Source organism: Bombina bombina, chromosome 8 (assembly GCF_027579735.1).
Source record: "Bombina bombina isolate aBomBom1 chromosome 8, aBomBom1.pri, whole genome shotgun sequence".
In the NCBI taxonomy this organism is placed as follows: Eukaryota; Metazoa; Chordata; class Amphibia; order Anura; family Bombinatoridae; genus Bombina; species Bombina bombina.
In genome coordinates, this window is record NC_069506.1 from 108,261,556 (window position 1) to 108,286,347 (window position 24,792).

The window sequence follows — 24,792 nt, forward strand, 5'->3', positions numbered from 1 at the left end:
ATCACTGGGGGTAAGGGCCATGCCCTCCCACAGGATAGGCCTTTTAAGGCTAAGAACAAGTCTAATTTTCGTTCCTTTCGCAATTTCAGGAACGGACCGGCTAATAACTCCACTGCCGCTAGACAAGAAGGTAACGCGGCCCAGCCCAAACCCGCTTGGAAGCCCATGCAAGGCTGGAACAAGGGTAAACAGACCAAGAAACCTGCTGCTGCTACCAAGACAGCATGAAGGGGTAGCCCCCGATCCGGGACCGGATCTGGTAGGGGGCAGACTATCTCTCTTCGCTCAGGCTTGGGCAAGAGATGTTCCGGATCCCTGGGCACTAGAGATAGTCTCCAAGGGATACCTACTAGAGTTCAAGGGACTTCCTCCAAAGGGAAGATTCCACCTGTCTCGCTTATCTTCAGACCAGATAAAGAAACGGGCATTCTTACATTGTGTAAGAGACCTATCAAAGATGGGAGTGATAAACCCAGTCCCCTCCGGGGAACAAGGTCTAGGTTTTTACTCAAACCTGTTTGTGGTTCCCAAAAAAGAGGGAACTTTCAGGCCAATTCTGGATTTAAAGATATTAAACAAGTTCCTCAGAGTTTCATCCTTCAAAATGGAAACCATTCAGACAATCTTGCCAACAATCCAGCAGGGTCAATATTTGACTACCGTGGATCTAAAGGATGCGTATCTGCATATTCCAATCCACAAAACTCATCATCAGTTCCTGAGGTTCGCCTTTCTGGACAAACATTACCAGTTCGTGGCTCTTCCATTCGGTTTAGCCACCGCTCCCAGAATTTTCACAAAGGTGCTAGGGTCCCTTCTAGCGGTCCTAAGGCCGAGGGGCATCGCTGTAGCACCTTATCTAGACGACATCCTAATCCAAGCGTCGTCTCTTTCCAAAGCAAGGGCCCACACAGACATTGTGTTGGCTTTTCTCAGATCTCACGGGTGGAAGGTGAACATAGAAAAGAGTTCACTGTCACCATCCACAAGGGTTCCTTTTCTGGGAACAATAATAGATTCTGTGGAAATGAAGATCTTCCTGACAGAAGTCAGAAAGCTAAAGCTTCTAAACGTTTGTCGAGTTCTTCATTCTATTCCTCAACCCTCCATAGCTCAGTGCATGGAAGTAATAGAACTAATGGTCGCAGCAATGGACGTGGTTCCTTTTGCTCGAATTCATCTAAGACCATTACAGCTGTGCATGCTCAATCAGTGGAATGGGGACTATACAGACTTGTCTCCCCAAATTCAAGTAGACCAGGTAACCAGGGACTCACTTCTCTGGTGGTTGACCCAGGATCACCTGTCTCAGGGAATGAGTTTCCGCAGACCGGAGTGGGTCATCGTCACAACCGACGCCAGCCTCTTGGGGTGGGGCGCGGTCTAGGACTCCCTGAAAGCTCAGGGCCTATGGTCTCGGGAAGAGTCGCTTCTCCCGATAAACATTTTGGAACTAAGAGCAATATTCTATGCGCTCCTGGCTTGGCCTCAGCTAGCGGAAGCCAGGTTCATAAGATTTCAGTCGGACAACATAACGACTGTTGCATACATCAATCATCAGGGGGGAACAAAGAGTTCCCTAGCGATGAAGGAAGTAACCAAGATTATCCAATGGGCAGAGAATCACTCCTGCCATCTATCTGCTATTCACATCCCAGGAGTAGACAACTGGGAAGCGGACTATTTGAGTCGTCAGACTTTCCATCCGGGGGAGTGGGAACTCCACCCGGAGGTCTTTGCTCAGTTAACCCAATTATGGGGCATTCCAGACATGGATCTAATGGCGTCCCGTCAGAACTTCAAGATTCCTTGCTACGGGTCCAGATCCAGGGATCCCAAGGCGACTCTAGTGGATGCATTAGTGGCGCCTTGGTCGTTCAACCTAGCGTATGTGTTTCCACCGTTTCCTCTCCTTCCCAGGCTCATAGCCAGGATCAAACAGGAGAAGGCCTCTGTGATTCTGATAGCTCCTGCGTGGCCACGCAGGACTTGGTATGCAGACCTGGTGAATATGTCATCGGCTCCACCATGGAAGCTACCTTTGAGACAGGATCTTCTAGTACAAGGTCCATTCGAACATCCAAATCTAGTTTCTCTGCAGCTGACTGCTTGGAAATTGAACGCTTGATTTTATCCAAACGTGGGTTTTCGAATTCTGTGATAGATACTCTGGTCCAAGCCAGAAAACCTGTGACTAGAAAGATTTACCATAAAATATGGAAAAAATATATCTGCTGGTGTGAATCCAAGGGATTCTCCTGGAGTAAGATTAAAATTCCAAAGATTCTCTCCTTTCTCCAAGAAGGTTTGGATAAAGGGTTGTCAGCTAGTTCTCTAAAAGGACAGATTTCTGCTTTATCTGTCTTGTTACACAAATGACTGGCAGCTGTGACAGATGTACAAGCTTTTGTTCAGGCTTTGGTTAGAATCAAGCCTGTTTACAGATCCATGACTCCTCCTTGGAGTCTAAATTTAGTTCTTTCAGTTCTTCAAGGGGTTCCGTTTGAACCTTTACATTCCATAGATATTAAGTTATTATCTTGGAAAGTTCTGTTTTTGGTTGCTATTTCTTCTGCTAGAAGAGTTTCTGAATTATCTGCTTTGCAATGTAATCCACCCTATCTGGTTTTCCATTCAGATAAGGTTGTTTTTTGCGTACTAAGCCTGGTTTTCTTCCAAAAGTTGTTTCCAACAAGAATATTTACCAGGAAATAGTTGTTCCTTCTCTGTGTCCGAATCCAGTTTCAAAGAAGGAATGTTTATTACACAATTTAGATGTTGTTCGTGCTTTAAAGTTCTACTTAGAAGCAACAAAAGATTTTAGACAAACCTCATCTTTGTTTGTCGTTTACTCTGGTAAGAGGAGAGGTCAAAAAGCTACTGCTACCTCTCTCTCTTTCTGGCTGAAAAGCATTATCCGATTGGCTTATGAGACTGCCGGACGGCAACCTCCTGACCGAATCACAGCTCACTCTACTAGGGCTGTGGCTTCCACTTGGGCCTACAAGAACGAGGCTTCTGTTGATCAGATATGTAAGGCAGCGACTTGGTCCTCTCTGCACACTTTTGCCAAATTCTACAAATTTGATACTTATGCTTCTTCGGAGGCTATTTTTGGGAGAAAGGTTTTGAAAGCCGTGGTGCCTTCCATTTAGGTAACCTGATTTGCTCCCTCCCTTCATCCGTGTCCTAAAGCTTTGGTATTGGTTCCCACAAGTAATGGATGACGCCGTGGACCGGACACACCAATGTTGGAGAAAACAGAATTTATGCTTACCTGATAAATTACTTTCTCCAACGGTGTGTCCGGTCCACGGCCCGCCCTGGTTTCCTAATCAGGTTGAAAATGTTTTTCTTTATACACTACAGTCACCACGGCACCCTATAGTTTCTCCTTTTTCTCCTAACCGTCGGTCGAATGACTGGGGGGGCGGAGCCAGAGGGGGAGCTATATGGACAGCTCTTGCTGTGTGCTCTCCTTGCCTTTCCCTGTGGGGGAGAATATTTCCCACAAGTAATGGATGACGCCGTGGACCGGACACACCGTTGGAGAAAGTAATTTATCAGGTAAGCATAAATTCTGTTTTTTATATATATATATATATATATATATATATATATATATATATATATATATTTATATAAAAACAATTCTTTTTAGTATTTTTTGCATAATTAGACTATTTAATAAATGAATCTGAATTGAATAGCCACACTTTTATTAATAGTAACACACTAAAATTGGACAAAGAAATCTTAAAACAATAGTATGCTACACAATAATTTACCAAGAAAAAAACTAGGCAAAAAAAAAACAAACCGAAAAACCCCACAGATAATGCCATGTTCGACCAAAATGTTTCTGTGACCGAAATTTCGGTGCATCCCTACTTAAAACAATATTAAATATCAATATATTGTATTTTTATTTATTTAGTTCTGTTTAACAGTTTTTTGTTTTTTTACCAATTATCAAAATAAAGTACAGTCCTATAAAACTATTATTAGATGCAAAACGGTAAGTCAAGTAATGAACTCAATCAGCAGCTCTAGGCTAGCATCAAATTTGAAATATGCTACACAATAAATTTACCGATAATAACAGGCAAAAAACCAAAATAATCAAAAATGCAATTTTTGGCCGAAATTTTGGTGCATCCCTAATATACATACATTGGAAAGTTGTTTACAGATGTATGTTATATCTGAATCATGAAAGAAAAATTGTGGGGTTTATGATTGATTTAAACATGTTGAAATTGTTATGCCTGTCGGAAACAAAAAAATAGTACAGCACTATCAAGTTGCACTTCATACTAATGTTTATTGCTTGATGAATAGTTGCTTCTAATCCTCATTGGTTGATAGGCACAAAGTACAATATTGGTGCAGTATTAGTTTTAATATAAATTGAATCAGACTTTACATGTTTAGGAAAATACGATTTCAACAAAAATCCTGCTCATTCATATAAAAGTTCCCCCCCACACCATGTGAGTTTGAAGGGGCAGTAAACCTACAAAATAATGTTATATAATTCTGCACATAGTGCAGAATTATATAACATTAGCATAGCTCTAATTTTTTACAACAAAGTATTGCAGAGCTATAGCGGGAGCGAGCTACATTGGGTTTAATGGCGCGATTGGCGCACTCTGACTAGACAGTGTGCCCGCGATGCGCTTAGGAAAAAACAGACCCGCTCAGTAGAGCCAGGAGCGGCGTTCTGCAAAATTGAACTTATTAATAAAAAAGCTCTGCGATACTTTGCAGTGATGTGCAGTCACTAGAGGCAGGTGAGGCAGTGCTTCACCTCTCATATGGGCAAAAATATATTTTTTTTTATTGGCTTTAAAAAAAAAATTGTATTTTTTTTCCCCAGCATTTTTCTCTCTCACAGCTATATGTTGTGCAATGAAGAGGCACAAGCAGGTCTGCCCACCATTGCACAACATTCTGCGCCACCTACTGGATGCAAGTGGTTAAGATCATTGCATGGCCCATTAACTGCTTATTTGAGGCAGTCCTATTTGGGCTGAACCAATCCAGCGAGAGGCATTAGTAAGTGGAACATAGGGTTGGGGCTGGATGTTAAATGATATAAAACAAAACAAAAAACGGAAAAAAAACAACTTTCATATATTTTGTTGCTGTCCTGTGAACCTGCTAGCTTTGCTAAAGTGAAAAAGAGAGTTCTGTTCTTCCCCTCTAAGTGCAGTGGAATGTTCCACTGTCACTTCCTGAATCCTTACAGAGCAGGAGAGAGGCACAGAGAGCAGTGTTTCACCCACATCTTATTGAAGTAAGATTTTACTAAAAAGGGATTCTTTACTCTTTTACAGCAGGGTCGTTTTTGTATTTTGTTTACTCAAACTTTACACCCACTAACTTAGCAGCTTGCCTCTGTACTAATGTATAGTCTTACTTTCTGAACTCTCTGTAGCTCTGCTGTTTTATTACTTTAAAATGCAGTGGTCCCCCCCCCCTTGTGTGTGTGTGTCTCTCTATCTATCCATCTCTCTCCTTATGTGTTGTTCTCCCCATGGTCTCTTTCTCTCTCTGTCTCTCTTCCTCCCCCTCTGACTCTCTCATCAATTATGTAATGAAAGAATCTATAAGCATAATTTGCACCATTAAAGTAAAAAGTATGTTTTAAACATATTTTAATGGGCATGGATTTCTAGATCTCATAATCAGAGCAAGCATTGTGTTATCTGGCAAGAGTTTCTGTTACAATTCTTTTAGACTAAAATCAGTTGTTTACTAAGTTGACCAGTTTTCCAAGACACCATTTAAAGGGGCATGAAACCCATATGCAAATTTAAACAACTTTCCAATTTACATCTAATATCTAATTTTCTTCATTCTTTTGATGTCCTTTGTTGAAAATCATATCTAAATATGCTCAGTAGCTGCTGATTGGTGGCTGCACATAGATACCTCATGTGATTGGCTCACCCATGTGCATTGCTATTTCTTCAACAAAGGATATCTAAAGAATGAAGGCGTATCCTAGCCACTGCCTCACCAGTCTCTGACGTCACTGCACGTCACTGATACTTTGTGGTATAAAGTTGGCGCTAAGCTAATGTTATATAATACTGCACTATGTCCAGAATTATATAACATTATTTTGTAGGTTTACTGCACCTTTATAGTGATTCATAAAGCTTTTAAGGGTTCATTTCCGGTCTGGTAAAGCAGTGGTTTTCAAACCAGTTCTCAGGCCTCCCTAACAGGCCACATTTTGTGGATAACTGAGCTTAGAGCACAGGTGAGACCATTAGCTTATTAGTAAACATCCGGCTAGATAACGAGTTTTGCGTTATGAGTGAAAAAGCCTTATAACGCTGCTTTTTCACTACCGCTATCTTCAAGACATCCGGCGCGGAGCATCCTCTTCTTTCGCTGGCTATTCAAGAATGAAGTTTCCTTTAAATGACGTCCTCCAAGATGGCGTCCCTTGAATTCCGATTGGCTGATAGAATTCTGTCAGCCAGTCGGAATTAAAGGGTAAAAAATCCTATTGGCTGATCCAATCAGCCAATAGGATTGAGATTGCATTCTATTGGCTGTTCCAATCAGCCAATAGAATGCGAGCTCAATCCTATTGGTTGATTGGATCAGCCAATAGGATTGAAGCTCATATGATTTTTTTACCCTTTAATTCCGATTGGCTGATAGAATTCTATCAGCCAATCGGAATTTAAGGGACGCCATCTTGGATGACGTCATTTAAAGGAAACTTCATTCTTGAATAGCCAGTGAAAGAAGAAGATGCTCCACGCCGGATGTCTTGAAGATGGAGCCGCTCCGCGTCGGAAGGATGAAGATAGAAGATGCCGTCTGGATGAAGACTTCTGCCCGCCTTGAGGATGACTTCTTGCCGCTTGGATGAATACTTCTCCCGGCTTCGTTGAGCAGTTCTGCCCGCTTGGATGAAGACTTCTCTCGACTGGATGAGGATGGATGTCCGGTCTTCAAAAACTGTAAGTGGATCTTCGGGGGTTAGTGTTCGGTTTTATTAAGGGTTTATTGGGTGGGTTTTATTTTTAGATTAGGGTTTTAGGCACAGAAAAAGAGCTAAATGCCTTTTTAAGGGCAATGCCCATCCAAATGCCATTTCAGGGTAATGGGGAGCATAGGTTTTTTGGGTAGTTTTTTTTTTGAGGGAGGTTGGTTGTGTGGGTGGTGGGTTTTACTGTTGGGGGTTGGTTGTATTTTTTTTTTACAGGTAAAAGAGCTGATTTCTTTGGGGCAATGCCCCGCAAAAGGCCCTTTGAAGGGCCATTGGCAGTTTAGTGTAGGCTAGGTTTTTTTTTATTTTGGGTGGGCTTTTTTATTTTGATAGGGCTATTAGATTAGGTGTAATTAGTTTAAATATTTGTTCATTTCTCTTTTTTTGTGTAATTTAGTTAATTGTATTTAATTAATGTAATTTATTTAATTTTAATGTAATGTTAGGTGTTAGTTAATAACTATTTACTAACTAGTCTACCTAGTTAAAATAAATACAAACTTAGCTGTGAAATAAAAATAAAACCTAAGCTAGCTACAATGTAATTATTAGTTATATTGTAGCTAGCTTAGGGTTTATTTTATAGGTAAGTATTTAGTTTTAAATAGGAATAATTTAGTTAATAATAGTAAGTTTTATTTAGATTTATTTGAATTATATTAAAGTTAGGGGTGTTAGGGTTAGGGGTTAATATTTTTATTTAGTGTTAGTGATGTGGGAGGCCAGAGGTTTAGGGGTTAATAACTTTAATATAGTGGCGGCAGCGACGTTGGGGGCGGCAGATTAGGGGTTAATAAATTTATGTAGGTGGCGACGACATTGGGGGCAGCAGATTAGGGGTTAATAAGTGTAATATAGGTGTCGGCGATGTCAGGGGCAGCAGATTAGGGGTGTTTAGACTCTGGGTTTATGCTAGGGTGTTAAACATAAATTTTCTTTCCCCATAGGAATCTATGGTGCTGCGTTACAGAGCTTTACGCTCCTTTATTGCAGGCTTTTATTTTCAGCCGGCTCTCCACATTGATGTCTTATGGGGAAATTGTGCACGAGCACGTAAAACCAACTCAAAGCAACGCTGGTATTTGTGTGCGGTATGGAGCTCAACGCTGCCATATTGCCCGCTAACGCAGGTTTTTTTAAAACCTGTAATAACAGCGCTATTAAAGGTGAGCGGTGGAAATAACTTGCAAGTTATTACCGAGCCGCTCATAACGCAAAACTCGTAATCTGGCCGATGGCTATTTTAACTGCTCTCACCCAAGGTAATCCTAAAAACCTGGCCTGTTGGGGAGTCCTGAGGACAGGTTTGAAAACAAAAGGGATAGAGCACTGCCAAAAACAATATAGCTATGACTATTTCAAATTGAAATGTTAAGTGACTGTCTATTTAAAAATTGTTATTGTTCAAAAAGATAGATAATCCCTTTATTATCCTTTCACCCGTTTTGCATAATCAACACTGTTATATTAATATACTTTTTACCTCTATAATTACCTGTATCTAAGCCTCTGCAGACTGCCCCTTTTCTTAGTGCTTTTTACATTCTTGCATTTTAGCCAGGCTGGTCCTTGTATAACCATTAGCATTTTAAACGGGAGTGAGCACAATGTTATCTATATGGCACACATGAACTAGCACTGTCTGGCTCTTGTGCAAGATATAAAAAGCTAATGAAAAGCACTGATATGGGGCGGAGCCAACTTCTGAAGTAGCAGGACGCATCTCAGTGAAGCTACCGATTTTCATTTTTTTAAAATTATTATTATTTTAATATAACTAACCTGCGCCAATATTTGTGGCATATTACCTCCAGGATACAGGAGTTGATTTTTTACTGCAAGCCTTGCCTAAGCTCTTCAGAAAGCCATGCGGACCTACATCTGCTTAAACCTTGGAGGTCTATTCCATAAACTTAGTCTACTGCGTCTCTGGGGCTACCGCAAGAATCCACCCCCCCAGACTCCTGGGTTACAAAGTAGTACAATACTACTACAAATATACTTCTATTCAATACAGGCATTTAAGTTGGGACGGCTTACTGTCTATAAAGCTTGTTCCCCTAAAATCATCATGGCGACAAAGGAATATATCCTTAAAGAGCTCTGCTACATGTTATACACCTACCAGACTGTCATTGAAGACACCCTAAGGTCAGCATTTAGCTGCAAAAGCTCTCAGAATTCCCTCTCAGTACAAATCTCAACAGACCCTGTCTGCCTCCAGCATGGTGACGGCGCTGCCATGGTGCCCCCGGCGATCGCTACTCACCTTACCAGTTTGTAACCAAATATCAGAATATGGAGACATGATATGGCTTGCTTGCGGAAAATGTCCTCAATAAGACTAGTGATGATGATGAGTGTGTGAAGTGTGTGAGTGAACAGACGGACTATTGCTACAACCTACAAGTCCAGGAACTACTCAGGGACACTGAATACCTCAGAACAGCACCTTTAGGATGTCCCTCTATTTTAACGCTCCCACCACTTGCAGAGTCTTCAGAACCACATGGGACGTTGGGACAAGTTTTGTCCCTGGATCATACTATTGGCGTGACCTCCAGTTGGCATGGCTCTGTAGGATCGGTTGCGATCCGACAGTGGAACATCAGGGATTTTATTGCCTAACCGAAAGAGATGGGGATGGATGATGGCTGCTGCATTTCCCTTGCATATTTTGGTTCACTTGGGTAATGTGTTCTTTTACTCGACTTCTATATGAGGACTTTTGGTCTGACTCCCGAAATTTTGTTATATTACTGTATACTTATTTTTTGTGACTTGCAACATCTTTCCGATAAGGATTTCACAAATCATTGAAAGCCAATAAAAGCCTAGAGATAGTGTTCTAATAGCTAGAAACCACTGATACTGCATACTACATTCAGGGTTTCCTATTCTTGACTTCTATAAGGGAAACTGATAGCTTATCCCTGTTTATTCAGACTAAATATTTTATTTCACAGAGCTTCCATTATTTGTGAGCCTTCGCTCTACATCACTACCTAGGAATATCTGATAAGGGGTAACACTAATTGACCATTTCATGTGTAGTTTGGAATATTTGCTCTATTCTCCCTATTGTTATAAAACTATGCCAGCAGCCTACGGCCGAGGCGGCTAGTATTTCCTTGCCTAAGTTAACACATACTCTTAGATTAGAAATTTCGAAATAGGTAGCAATTTTAACAGTTCTCACTACACTTTATATAAATTATAATTAGATTATAGGAGCTAAATGTTAAAGCCAACAGTTAATCTCACTAACTAGTATTGTAATAGTTTCCAAGTAAAAGGTTGACTTATTATTCTAATACGCTAATTGCTCTGTGGCACTTTGATTACTCATAGCAGAAAACTCATGAAGCAGCTTAATCATGTGTAACGATTGTTATAGCACTGCTTTATTATGCTTTCATTCTGCTCAATACCGGAAAGTTACATGGCTGTCTGTCCTATGTGTCTTTCACCCATGGTTAGTTTGTTATAGAATGATTTTGTAAATACTTACTATATTAATAGATGACTACCTTAAGCTGTTAGACCGCTAGAGATTAATCCTCCCTTACAACCACTTCTGTTTAGTAGTCAAGTTTGCCCCTATGGGGGCATATTTATTATGGTGCGAGCGGACATGATCCGATATAGCGGATCATGTCCGCTGCACATCAATAAATCTTGTTCTTAAAGTTTTGCAGCAGGCTCCGTTTGAGCCGATACATTCGGTTGATATTAAATTTCCGAACTTTCGGCTCTGCAGTGTGATTCCCCTTACCTTATTTTTCTTGCTGATAAGGCGGTCCTCCGTACTAAGCTGGAGTTTCTCCCTAAGATAGTGTTGGATTGCAATATTAATCAGGAAATTGTTGTTCCCTCTTTTTGTCCTTATCCTTCTTCCCAGAAGGAAGTCTTTTGCATAACTTGGATATTGTGCGTGCTCTTAAATTTTATCTTCAAGCAACTAAGGATTTTCGGCAGTCTTCTGCCCTGTATGTTGTTTTCTCTGGTAAACCTAGGGGTCAGAAGGCCACTTATACCACTCTTTAAGTGTTATCCATTTAGCTTTTGAGAGAGCTGGACAACAGCTTCCTGAGAGAATTACGGCTCATTCCATTAGAGCTGTTTCATCTTCATGGGCTTTCAAAAATGAAGCTTCTGTGAAGCAAATTTTTAATGCGGCCACATGGTCCTCCATAAATTTTCCAAATTCTACAAATGTGATACTTTTGCCTCGGCTGACGCTTGTTTTGGAAGGAAAGTTCTTCAAGCAGTGGTGCCTTCAGGTTAGATCCGCCTGTCTTGTTCTCCCTCCCTATTCATTCTGTGTCCTCTAGCTTGGGTATTGGTGCCCATTAGTAATTAGAATGATTCGTGGACTCTCCATGCCATAGGAAAGAAAACTAAATTTATGCTTACCTGATGAATGTATTTATTTCCGGGCATGGAGAGTCCATGACCTGCCCTTATTCAATTTTTTTGTATAGTCCTCCGGCACCTCTATACCCTTGTGCTATCTTCTTTTTCCATTTTCCTTCGGCCGAATGACTGGGGATTATAGGTAAGGGAAGTGACACTTAACAGTTCTGCTGGGGTGCTCTTTGCCTCCTCCTGCTATCCAGGAGAGAATATCCCACTAGTAATTAGAATGATTTGTGGACTCTCCATGCCCGGAAATAAATACATTTATCAGGTAAGCCTACATTTTTTGTTTTTAAAAAGAAACAGAGATAAGGGGCCACCTGCAGGAACTTAGAAACAGTCAAACTTAGAGGTTATAAAGTATATTAAAAATATAACAATGTTGGCTATGTACAGCTGGGGAATGGATAGTAAAGTTGTTATCTATCCTTTTTAAACAATAATAAAAAAAAAAACAAGTAGACCGTCCCTTGTTAATACTTGAAGTATCTAGCCCCCCCCCCCCCTCAGTTCTATGAAAGAGTTTAGATACTCAAACATTTTTTTAAAAATATAGTTTAGTTTTATTAACTTGTACACTCTCTCTGAATCATGAAATAATTTGGAGTTTCATGTCCCTGTGTGGTTTTATTTATAGTTTGTTTTTTTTCTCTCTTTCCTTTGGGGATCATTTATGCCCAGTGTATGTTGCCAAAGGGTTAACCGTTATTTTTCTTTAGTTATCTTATCTTGTTCTAATACAGATGTTGCTACTCAGGAGACTTACCATTCTCACAACATCGCTATAGTCTTCTGCTGCTCAGACGCAATCAGTAAAGCCTTTATATCGTCAGAATAAAAACTGGGTTACAGACCTCACATTTGTCCTTCTTCATGTGTGTCCTTCAACTGTGGGGGAACATAGCAACGCAGAGGTCTCTGCCACTTAAAATTGCCCCCTCCCCCTTGCAGAGTGACACAGACAAAAGTAGAAAGTAAACCAGCTCTAAACTAGAGAGGCAGATATAATGCTTTGGGAGCCATGGAGTCTATGGAATTAGAATACTAGGATTTTTTTTTACCTGTTTTCTACTTGCATTTTGTCTTTTTCTTCAACAGACCAGTTATATTTTCTGACATCACTAAATTCTTTCTGACTCCTATAGATCTCAGCAGTACAGCATCTAACTAAGACACTAAGGGTGAAAGACATTAACAAAGACCAGAAGAAACTGGAGGTGATGACTGAGGCAGTGATGAATCATGCCATAGAAATCATTTACCTTCTCAAAGGAGAGGTGAGATCAGCTGGAATCAATAATTGTGCATTCTTATAGCACTCACAGCAGTACTCCTCTGTGGTAACTAAAAACCAGTAAAGCAAGATAGAGGGAGATGCAAAGTTACAGATTAAAGAATCATTGAACACTTTGAGATGATAATATAAAATAAATCATATATATATATATATAAAAAACTTTGCAATATACTTTTGTTATTTATTTTGTCCCCTTTTCATATAATTCCATTTTGACATTGTGAGCTTTTCAGTTCCTGCTAGAAATGGAAGTGCAGAACACTGCTATATTCCACACAGTCATTGGCTGCACATTCTAGTGACCTGTTTATAACTGTCCCTGATTGGCCACAGCAAAGAAGTTAACCTAAGTTACAACATGGCAGCTCCCATTGTTTTATAGACATTAAAACCTTACACTTATTTTGTCAATATTTAAACAGCTAATTACAACTTATATATATATATATCTACATGTTATTCTCAGACTAATCTTTTCTTTGAATGAATCATTGTATCTACCATTTATTTAGTGTTTTAATGTCCCTTTTAAAGATGTATTAAACGCATATGTATAGACTTTAAAATATCAGCACATTTTTGCCATATTGCAAATGATCTGTACAAAATACATGGTTTAAAAGTATTTAAAACTGTTATTTTGGAGAATGTGCTTATTTTACAACCCCGGAACATACCATTGGAATGTTTCTTGATTATTGCGTATCCTTAATTTCTCTGCTGTTGCTAGTTAAAGGGACTATCTAGTCAAAATAAAACTTTCATGATTCAGATAGGGTATGCAATTTTAAACAACTTTCCAATGTACTTTTATCATCAAATTTGCTTTGTTCTCTTTGTATTGAAAGCGAAACCTAGGTAGGCTCATATGCTAATTTCTAAGCTCTTGAAGGCCACCTCTTATCTCAGTGCAGTGGCAGATTTTCACTCTTAGACAGCTCTAGGTCATGTGTGTCATATAGATAAACATTGTGCTTACTCCTATGGAGTTATTTGTTAGTCAGCACTGTTTGGCTAAAATGCATTTCTGTCAAAATAACTGAGATAATGGGACAGTCTGCAGAGGCTTAGATACAAGATAATCACAGAGGTAAAAAGTATATTAATATAAACGTGTTGGTTATGCAAAACTAAGGAATGGGTAATAAAATGGATTATCTATCTTTTTAACCTGTTTAGGTCCACAGCACTTTTCCATTTTCTGTCTGTTTGGGGCCAGGGCTATTTTTACATTTTTGCGGTGTTTGTGTTTAGCTGTAATTTTCCTCTTACTCATTTACTGTACCCACACATATTATATACCGTTTTTCTCGCCATTAAATGGACTTACTAAAGAAACCAATTATTTTCATTATATCTCATAATTTACTATAAAAATATATATAAAATATGAGGAAAAATAGAAAAAACACACTTTTTCTAACTTTGACCCCCAAAATCTGTTACACATCTACAACCACCAAAAACACCCTGAGTTTAGAAATACCCAATGTTTACATGTTGTTTGCTTTTTTCGCAAGTTATAGGGCCATAAATACAAGTAGCACTTTGCTATTTCCAAACCACTTTTTTCAAAATTAGAGATAGTTACATTGGAACACTGATATCTATCAGGAATCCCTGAATAACCCTTCACATGTATATATTTTTTTTTTTAGAAGACAACCCAAAGTATTGATCTAGGCCCATTTTGGTATATTTCATGCCACCATTTCACCGCCAAATGCGATCAAATAAAAAAGTTGTCACTTTTTCACAATTTTTTTCACAAACTTTAGGTTTCTCACTGAGATTATTTACAAACAGCTTGTGCAATTATGGCACAAATGGTTGTAAAAGCTTCTCTGGGATGCCCTTTGTTCAGAAACAGCAGACATATTTTGCTTTGGCATTGCTTTTTGGTAATTAGAAGGCCGCTAAATGCCACTGCACACCACACGTGTATTATGCCCAGCAGTGAAGGGGTTAATTAGGGATCTTGTAGGGTTAATTTTAGCTTTAGTGTAATGTAATAGACATCCCAAAGTATTGATCTAGGCCCATTTTGGAATATTTCACAGCCAGATTCGATCAAATAAAAAAAAATTGTTGACTTTTTCACAAATTTTAGGTTTCTCACTGAAATTAATACAAACAGCTTGTGCAATTATGGCACAAATGGTTGTAAATGCATCTCTGGGATCCCCTTTGTTAAGAAATAGCAGACATTTATGGCTTTCGTGTTGCTTTTTGGTAATTAGAAGGCCGCTAAATGCCTCTGCGCATCACACGTTTATTATGTCTAGCAGTGAAGGAGTTAATTAGGTAGCTTGTAGGGAGCTTGCAGGGTTTATTTCTCTTGTTAAGTGTATCCAGTCCATGGATCATCCATTACTTGTGGGATATTCTCCTTCCCAACAGGAAGTTGCAAGAGGATCACCCACAGCAGAGCTGCTATATAGCTCCTCCCCTCACTGCCATATCCAGTCATTCTCTTGCAACTCTCAACTAAGATGGAGGTCGTAAGAGGACTGTGGTGTTTTATACTTAGTTTATTTCTTCAATCAAAAGTTTGTTATTTTTAAATGGTACCGGAGTGTACTGTTTATTTCAGGCAGTATTTAGAAGAAGAATCTGCCTGCGTTTTCTATGATCTTAGCAGAAGTAACTAAGATCCTTTGCTGTTCTCACATATTCTGAGGAGTGAGGTAACTTCAGAGGGGGAATAGCGTGCAGGTTTTCCTGTAATAAGGTATGTGCAGTTAAAATATTTTTCTAGGGATGGAATTTGCTAGAAAATGCTGCTGATACCGAAGTAATGTAAGTAAAGGCTTAAATGCAGTGATAGCGACTGGTATCAGGCTTATTAATAGAGATACATACTCTTATAAAAGTGTATTTTAAAACGTTTGCTGGCATGTTTAATGGTTTTTTACATATGTTTGGTGATAAAACTTATTGGGGCCTAGTTTTTTCCACATGGCTGGCTTGAATTTTGCCTAGAAACAGTTCCCTGAGGCTTCCCACTGTTGTAATATGAGTGGGAGGGGCCTATTTTGGCATTTTTTTGCACAGCAAAAATTACAGACACAGACATCCAGCTTCTTCCTGCATGATCCAGGACTTCTCTGAAGGGCTCAAAAGGCTTCAAAAGTCGTATTGAGGGAGGTAAAAAGCCACAGTAGAGCTGTGGCAGTTGTGACTGTTTAAAAAACGTTTTTGTCATTTGTTATTCCGTTTTTGGTATTAAGGGGTTAATCATCCATTTGCAAGTGGGTGCAATGCTCTGCTAACTTATTACATACACTGTAAAAATTTCGTTAGTGTAACTGCATTTTTTCACTGTTATTTCAAAATTTGGGAAAATTTGTGTTTCTTAAAGGCGCAGTAACGTTTTTTATATTGCTTGTAAACTTGTTTTAACGTGTTTTCCAAGCTTGCTAGTCTCATTGCTAGTCTGTTTAAACATGTCTGACACAGAGGAACCTACTTGTTCATTATGTTTGAAAGCCATGGTGGAGCCCCATAGGAGAATGTGTACTAAATGTATTGATTTCACCTTAAACAGTAAAGATCAGTCTTTATCTATAAAAGAATTATAACCAGAGGGTTCTGTCGAGGGGGAAGTTATGCCGACTAACTCTCCCCACGTGTCAGACCTTTCGCCTCCCGCTTAGGGGACGCACGCTAATATGGCGCCAATTACATCAGGGACGCCCATAGCGATTACCTTGCAGGACATGGCTGCAATCATGAATAATACCCTGTCAGAGGTATTATCTAGATTGCCTGAATTAAGAGGCAAGCGCGATAGCTCTGGGGTTAGGAGAGATACAGAGCGCGCAAATGCTGTTAGAGCCATGTCTGATACTGCGTCACAGTATGCAGAACATGAGGACGGAGAGCTTCAGTCTGTGGGTGACATCTCTGACTCGGGGAAACCTGATTCAGAGATTTCTAATTTTAAATTTAAGCTTGAGAACCTCCGTGTATTGCTTGGGGAGGTATTAGCTGCTCTGAATGACTGTAACACAGTTGCAATTCCAGAGAAATTGTGTAGGCTGGATAGATACTATGCGGTGGCGGTGTGTACTGACTTTTTTCCTATACCTAAAAGGCTTACAGAAATTATTAGCAAGGAGTGGGATAGACCCGGTGTGCCCTTTTCCCCACCTCCTATATTTAGAAAAATGTTTCCAATAGACGCCACTACACGGGACTTATGGCAGACGGTCCCTAAGGTGGAGGGAGCAGTTTCTACTTTAGCAAAGCGTACCACTATCCCGGTTGAGGACAGTTGTGCTTTTTCAGATCCAATGGATAAAAAATTGGACGGTTACCTTAAGAAAATGTTTATTCAACAAGGTTACAGCCCCTTGCATGCATTGCGCCTGTCACTGCTGCGGTGGCATTCTGGTTTGAGGCCCTGGAAGAGGCCATCCAGACAGCTCCATTGAATGAAATTATTGACAAGCTTAGAACGCTTAAGCTAGCTAACTCATTTGTTTCTGATGCCATTGTTCATTTGACTAAACTAACGGCTAAGAATTCCGGATTCGCCATCCAGGCGCGTAGGGCGCTATAGCTTAAATCCTGGTCAGCTGACGTGACTTCAAAGTCTAAATTACTCAACGTTCCTTTCAAGGGGCAGACCTTATTTGGGCCTGGCTTGAAGGAAATTATTGCTGACATTACTGGAGGCAAGGGTCATACCCTTCCTCAGGACAGGGCCAAATCAAAGGCCAAACAGTCTAATTTTCGTGCCTTTAGAAATTTCAAGGCAGGAGCAGCATCAACTTCCTCCGCTTCAAAACAAGAGGGAACTGTTGCTCATTCCAGACAGGCCTGGAAACCTAACCAGTCCTTGAACAAGGGCAAGCAGGCCAGAAAGCCTGCTGCTGCCCCCAAGACAGCATGAAGGAACGGCCCCCTATCCGGAAACGGATCTAGTGGGGGGCAGACTTTCTCTCTTCGCCCAGGCGTGGGCAAGAGATGTTCAGGATCCCTGGGCATTGGAGATCATATCTCAGGGATATCTTCTGGACTTCAAAGCTTCTCCTCCACAAGGGAGATTTTATCTTTCAAGGTTATCAGCAAACCAGATAAAGAAAGAGGCATTCCTAAGCTGTGTGCAAGACCTCCTAGTAATGGGAGTGATCCATCCAGTTCCGCGGATGGAACAAGGACAGGGATTTTATTCAAATCTGTTTGTGGTTCCCAAGAAAGAGGGAACCTTCAGACCAATCTTGGATCTAAAGATCTTAAACAAATTCCTCAGAGTTCCATCATTCAAAATGGAAACTATTCGGACCATCCTACCCATGATCCAAGAGGGTCAGTACATGACCACAGTGGACTTAAAGGATGCCTACCTTCACATACCGATTCACAAAGATCATCATCGGTTCCTAAGGTTTGCCTTTCTAGACAGGCATTACCAATTTGTAGCTCTTCCCTTCGGGTTGGCCACTGCCCCGAGAATTTTTACAAAGGTTCTGGGCTCACTTCTGGCGGTTCTAAGACCGCGAGACCTAGCGGTGGCTCCGTATCTAGATGACATCCTGATACAGGCGTCAAGCTTTCAAATTGCCAAGTCTCATACAGAGATAGTTCTGGCATTTCTGAGGTCGCATGGGTGGAAAGTGAACGTGGAAAAGAGTTCTCTATCACCACTCACAAGAGTCTCCTTCCTTGGGACTCATAGATTCTGTAGAGATGAAAATTTACCTGACGGAGTCCAGGTTATCAAAACTTCTAAATACTTGCTGGGTCCTTCATTCCATTCCACGCCCGTCAGTGGCTCAGTGCATGGAAGTAATCGGCTTAATGGTAGCGGCAATGGACATAGTGCCATTTGCGCGCCTGCATCTCAGACCGCTGCAATTATGCATGCTAAATCAGTGGAATGGGGATTACTCAGATTTGTCCCCTCTACTAAATCTGGATCAAGAGACCAGAGATTCTCTTCTCTGGTGGCTTTCTCGGGTCCATCTGTCCAAGGGTATGACCTTTTCGCAGGCCAGATTGGACGATTGTAACAACAGATGCCAGCCTTCTAGGTTGGGGCGCAGTCTGGAACTCCCTGAAGGCTCAGGGATCGTGGACTCAGGAGGAGAATCTCCTCCCAATAAATATTCTGGAGTTAAGAGCAATATTCAAGGCTCTTCTAGCTTGGCCTCAGTTAGCAACACTGAGGTTCATCAGATTTCAGTCGGACAACATCACGACTGTGGCTTACATCAGCCATCAAGGGGGAACCAGGAGTTCCCTAGCGATGTTAGAAGTCTCAAAGATAATTCGCTGGGCAGAGTCTCACTCTTGCCACCTGTCAGCGATCCACATCCCAGGCGTAGAGAACTGGGAGGCGGATTTTCTAAGTCGTCAGACTTTTCATCCGGGGGAGTGGGAACTCCATCCGGAGGTGTTTGCTCAACTGGTCCATCGTTGGGGCAAACCAGAACTGGATCTCATGGCGTCTCGCCAGAACGCCAAGCTTCCTTGTTACGGATCCAGGTCCAGGGACCCGGGAGCAACCCTGATAGATGCTCTAGCAGCGCCTTGGTTCTTCAACCTGGCCTATGTGTTTCCACCATTTCCTCTGCTCCCTCGACTGATTGCCAAAATCAAACAGGAGAGAGCATCGGTGATTCTGATAGCGCCTGCGTGGCCACGCAGGACCTGGTATGCAGACCTAGTGGACATGTCATCTCTTCCACCATGGACTCTGCCTCTGAGGCAGGACCTTCTAATACAAGGTCCTTTCAATCATCCAAATCTAATTTCTCTGAGACTGACTGCATGGAGATTGAACGCTTGATTCTATCAAGGCGTGGCTTCTCAGAGTCAGTCATTGATACCTTAATACAGGCTCGGAAGCCTGTCACCAGGAAAATCTACCATAAGATATGGCGTAAATATCTTTATTGGTGTGAATCCAAGAGTTACTCATGGAGTAAGGTTAGGATTCCTAGGATATTGTCCTTTCTCCAAGAGGGTTTGGACAAAGGCTTATCAGCTAGTTCTTTAAAAGGACAGATCTCTGCTCTGTCTATTCTTTTGCACAAGCGTCTGGCAGCAGTTCCAGACGTCCAGGCATTTTGTCAGGCTTTGGTTAGGATTAAGCCTGTTTTTAAAACTGTTGCTCCCCCGTGGAGCTTAAACTTGGTTCTTAAAGTTCTTCAGGGAGTTCCGTTTGAATCCCTTTATTCCATTGATATTAAACTTTTATCTTGGAAAGTTCTGTTTTTGATGGCTATTTCCTCGGCTTGAAGAGTCTCTGTGTTATCTGCCTTACATTGTGATTCTCCTTATCTGATTTTTCATTCAGACATGGTAGTTCTGCGTACCAAACCTGGGTTTTTGCCTAAGGTTGTTTCTAACAGGAATATCAATCAAGAGATTGTTGTTCCATCATTGTGTCCTAATCCTTCTTCAAAGAAGGAACGTCTTTTGCATAATCTGGACGTAGTCCGTGCCTTGAAGTTTTACTTACAGGCTACTAAAGATTTTCGTCAAACATCTGCCCTATTTGTCGTTTACTCTGGACAGAGGAGAGGTCAAAAAGCTTCGACAACCTCTCTCTCCTTTTGGCTTCGGAGCATAATACGCTTAGCCTATGAGACTGCTGGACAGCAGCCCCCTGAAAGGATTACAGCTCATTCTACTAGAGCTGTGGCTTCCACCTGGGCCTTTAAAAATGAGGCCTCTGCTGAACAGATTTGCAAGGCTGCGACTTGGTCTTCGCTTCACACCTTTTCAAAATTTTACAAATTTGACACTTTTGCTTCTTCGGAGGCTGTTTTTGGGAGAAAGGTTCTACAGGCAGTGGTTCCTTCCGTTTAATCCTGCCTTGTCCCTCCCATCATCCGTGTACTTTAGCTTTGGTATTGGTATCCCACAAGTAATGGATGATCCGTGGACTGGATACACTTAACAAGAGAAAACATAATTTATGCTTACCTGATAAATTTATTTCTCTTGTAGTGTATCCAGTCCACGGCCCGCCCTGTCCTTTTAAGGCAGGTCTAAATTTTAATTAAACTACAGTCACCACTGCACCCTATGGTTTCTCCTTTCTCGTCTTGTTTCGGTCGAATGACTGGATATGGCAGTGAGGGGAGGAGCTATATAGCAGCTCTGCTGTGGGTGATCCTCTTGCAACTTCCTGTTGGGAAGGAGAATATCCCACAAGTAATGGATGATCCGTGGACTGGATACACTACAAGAGAAATAAATTTATCAGGTAAGCATAAATTATGTTTTTAGCTTTAGTGTAGAGATGAGCCTCCCACCTGACACATCACACCCCCTGGTCCCTCCCAAACAGCTCTCTTCCCTCCCCCACCCCACAATTGTCCCCGCCATCTTAAAGGGCCACTAAACCCAAAATCTTTCTTTCTCCAACATAGGTGTGTCCGGTCCACGGCGTCATCCTTACTTGTGGGATATTCTCTTCCCCAACAGGAAATGGCAAAGAGCCCAGCAAAGCTGGTCACATGATCCCTCCTAGGCTCCGCCTACCCCAGTCATTCTCTTTGCCGTTGTACAGGCAACATCTCCACGGAGATGGCTTAGAGTTTTTTAGTGTTTAACTGTAGTTTTTATTATTCAATCAAGAGTTTGTTATTTTAAAATAGTGCTGGTATGTACTATTTACTCTGAAACAGAAAAGAGATGAAGATTTCTGTTTGTATGAGGAAAATGATTTTAGCAACCGTTACTAAAATCCATGGCTGTTCCACACAGGACTGTTGAGAGGAATTAACTTCAGTTGGGGGAACAGTGAGCAGTCTTTTGCTGCTTGAGGTATGACACATTCTAACAAGACGATGTAATGCTGGAAGCTGTCATTTTCCCTATGGGATCCGGTAAGCCATTTTTATTCAGACAGTAAATAAGGGCTTCACAAGGGTTTATTAAGACTGTAGACATTTTCTGGGCTAAATCGATCATATTTACACATATTTAGCCTTGAGGAATCATTTAATCTGGGTATTTTTTGTAAAATAATATCGGCAGGCACTGTTTTAGACACTTTATTCTATAGGGGCTTTCCCTAATCATAGTCAGAGCCTCATTTTCGCGCCGGTATGGCGCACTTGTTTTTGAGAACAGCATGGCATGCAGCTGCATGTGTGTGGAGCTCTGATACATAGAAAAGTCTTTCTGAAGGCATCATTTGGTATCGTATTCCCCTTTGGGCTTGGTTGGGTCTCAGCAAAGCAGATTCCAGGGACTGCAAAGGGGTTAAATATAAAAACGGCTCCGGTTCCGTTATTTTAAGGGTTAAAGCTTCCAAATTTGGTGTGCAATACTTTTAAGGCTTTAAGACACTGTGGTGAAATTTTGGTGAATTTTGAACAATTCCTTCATATTTTTTCGCAATTGCAGTAATAAAGTGTGTTCAGTTTAAAATTTAAAGTGACAGTAACGGTTTTATTTTAAAACGGTTTTTGTGCTTTGTTATCAAGTTTATGCCTGTTTAACATGTCTGAACTACCAGATAGATTGTGTTCTGACTGTGGGGAAGCCAAGGTTCCTTCTCATTTAAATAGATGTGATTTATGTCATAAAAAATTTAGTAAAAATGATGCCCAAGATGATTCCTCAAGTGAGGGGAGTAAGCATGGTACTGCATCATCCCCTCCTTCGTCTACACCAGTCTTGCCCATACAGGAGGCCCCTAGTACATCTAGCGCGCCAATACTCCTTACTATGCAACAATTAACGGCTGTAATGGATAATTCTATCAAAAACATTTTAGCCAATATGCCCACTTATCAGCGAAAGCGCGACTGCTCTGTTTTAGAAAATACTGAAGAGCATGAGGACGCTGATGGTATTGTTTCTGAAGGGCCCCTACACCAGTCTGAGGGGGCCAGGGAGGTTTTGTCTGAGGGAGAAATTTCAGATTCAGGAAAAATTTCTCAACAAGCTGAACCTGATGTGATTACTTTTAAATTTAAGTTGGAACATCTCCGCGCTCTGCTTAAGGAGGTGTTATCCAATTTGGATGATTGTGATTATCTGGTCATTCCAGAAACACTATGTAAAATGGACAAGTTCCTAGAGGCCCCGGGGCCCCCCGAAGCTTTTCCTATATCCAAGCGGGTGGCGTACATTGTTAATAAAGAATGGGACAGGCCCGGTATACCTTTCGTACCTCCCCCCATATTTAAAAAATAGTTTCCTATAGTCGACCCCAGAAAGGACTTATGGCAGACAGTCCCCAAGGTCGAGGGGGCGGTTTCTACTCTAAACAAGCGCGCCACTATACCCATAGAAGATAGTTGTGCTTTCCAAGATCCTATGGATAAAAAATTAGAAGGTTTGCTAAAAAAGATGTTTGTTCAGCAAGGTTACCTTCTACAACCACTTGCATGCATTGTCCCTGTCACTACAGCCGCGTGTTTCTGGTTCGATGAGCTAGAAAAGGCGATTATTAGTAATTCTTCTTCTTATGAGGAGATTATGGACAGAATTCGTGCTCTTAAATTGGCTAATTCTTTCACCCTAGACGCCACCTTGCAATTGGCTAGGTTAGCGGCGAAAAATTCTGGGTTTGCTATTGTGGCGCGCAGAGCGCTTTGGTTAAAATCTTGGTCAGCGGATGCGTCTTCCAAGAACAAATTGCTTGACATTCCTTTCAAGGGGAAAACACTGTTTGGCCCTGACTTGAAAGAGATTATCTCTGATATCACTGGGGGCAAGGGCCACGCCCTTCCTCAGGATAGGTCTTTCAAGGCCAAAAATAAACCTAATTTTCGTCCCTTTCGCAGAAACGGACCAGCCCCAAGTGCTACGTCCTACTTCTCAAGCCAATCCAGCCTGGAGACCTATGCAAGGCTGGAACAAAGGAAAGCAGGCCAAGAAACCTGCCACTGCTCCCAAGACAGCATGAGATGCGGGCCCCCGATCCGGGACCGGATTTGGTGGGGGGCAGACTCTCTCTCTTCACTCAGGCTTGGGCAAGAGATGTTCTGGATCCTTGGGCGCTAGAAATAGTCTCCCAAGGTTATCTTCTGGAAGTGATTCATCCTGTTCCATTAAGAGAACGAGGGATGGGGTTCTACTCCAATCTGTTCGTAGTTCCCAAAAAAGAGGGAACGTTCAGACCAATCTTAGATCTCAAGATCCTAAACAAGTTTCTCAAGGTTCCATCGTCCAAAATGGAAACCATTCGAACAATCCTTCCATCCAGGAAGGTCAATTCTTGACCACGGTGGATTTAAAGGATGCGTATCTACATATTCCTGTCCACAAGGAACATCATCGGTTCCTAAGGTTCGCATTCCTGGACAAGCATTACCAGTCGTGGCGCTTCCTTTCGGATTAGCCACTGCTCCAAGGATTTTCTCAAAGGTACTAGGGTCCCTTCTGGCGGTGCTAAGACCAAGGGGCATTGCTGTAGTACCTTACTTGGACGACATTCTGATTCAAGCGTCGTCCCTTCCTCAAGCAAAGGCTCACACGGACATAGTCCTGGCCTTTCTCAGATCTCACGGATGGAAAGTGAACGTGGAAAAGAGTTCTCTATCTCCGTCGACAAGAGTTCCCTTCTTGGGAACAATAATAGACTCCTTAGAAATGAGGATTTTTCTGACAGAGACCAGAAAAACAAAACTTCTAAACTCTTGTCGGATACTTCATTCCGTTCCTCTTCCTTCCATAGCGCAGTGCATGGAAGTGATAGGTTTGATGGTAGCGGCAATGGACATAGTTCCTTTTGCGCGCATTCATCTAAGACCATTACAACTGTGTATGCTCAGTCAGTGGAATGGGGACTATACAGACTTGTCTCCGAAGATACAAGTAAATCAGAGGACCAGAGACTCACTCCGTTGGTGGCTGTCCCTGGACAACCTGTCACAAGGGGTGACCTCCCGCAGACCAGAGTGGGTCATTGTCACGACCGACGCCAGTCTGATGGGCTGGGGCGCGGTCTGGGGATCCCTGAAAGCTCAGGGTCTTTGGTCTCGGGAAGAATCTCTTCTACCGATAAATATTCTGGAACTGAGAGCGATATTCAATGCTCTCAAGGCTTGGCCTCAGCTAGCGAGGGCCAAGTTCATACGGTTTC

General features: G+C 41.5%; 1 protein-coding gene across 1 annotated transcript in view; it reads left to right on the forward strand.

The window, feature by feature from the left end:
* The window catches only part of LOC128638502 (histone-lysine N-methyltransferase PRDM9-like), a 301,277-nt gene that overhangs the window by 98,085 nt on the left and 178,400 nt on the right, over window positions 1–24,792 (forward strand). The window contains exon 3 of the mRNA XM_053690491.1: window positions 12,583–12,714. Coding sequence (XP_053546466.1) covers window positions 12,583–12,714 — 132 coding nt within the window. The remainder of the gene's footprint in view (window positions 1–12,582; window positions 12,715–24,792) is intronic.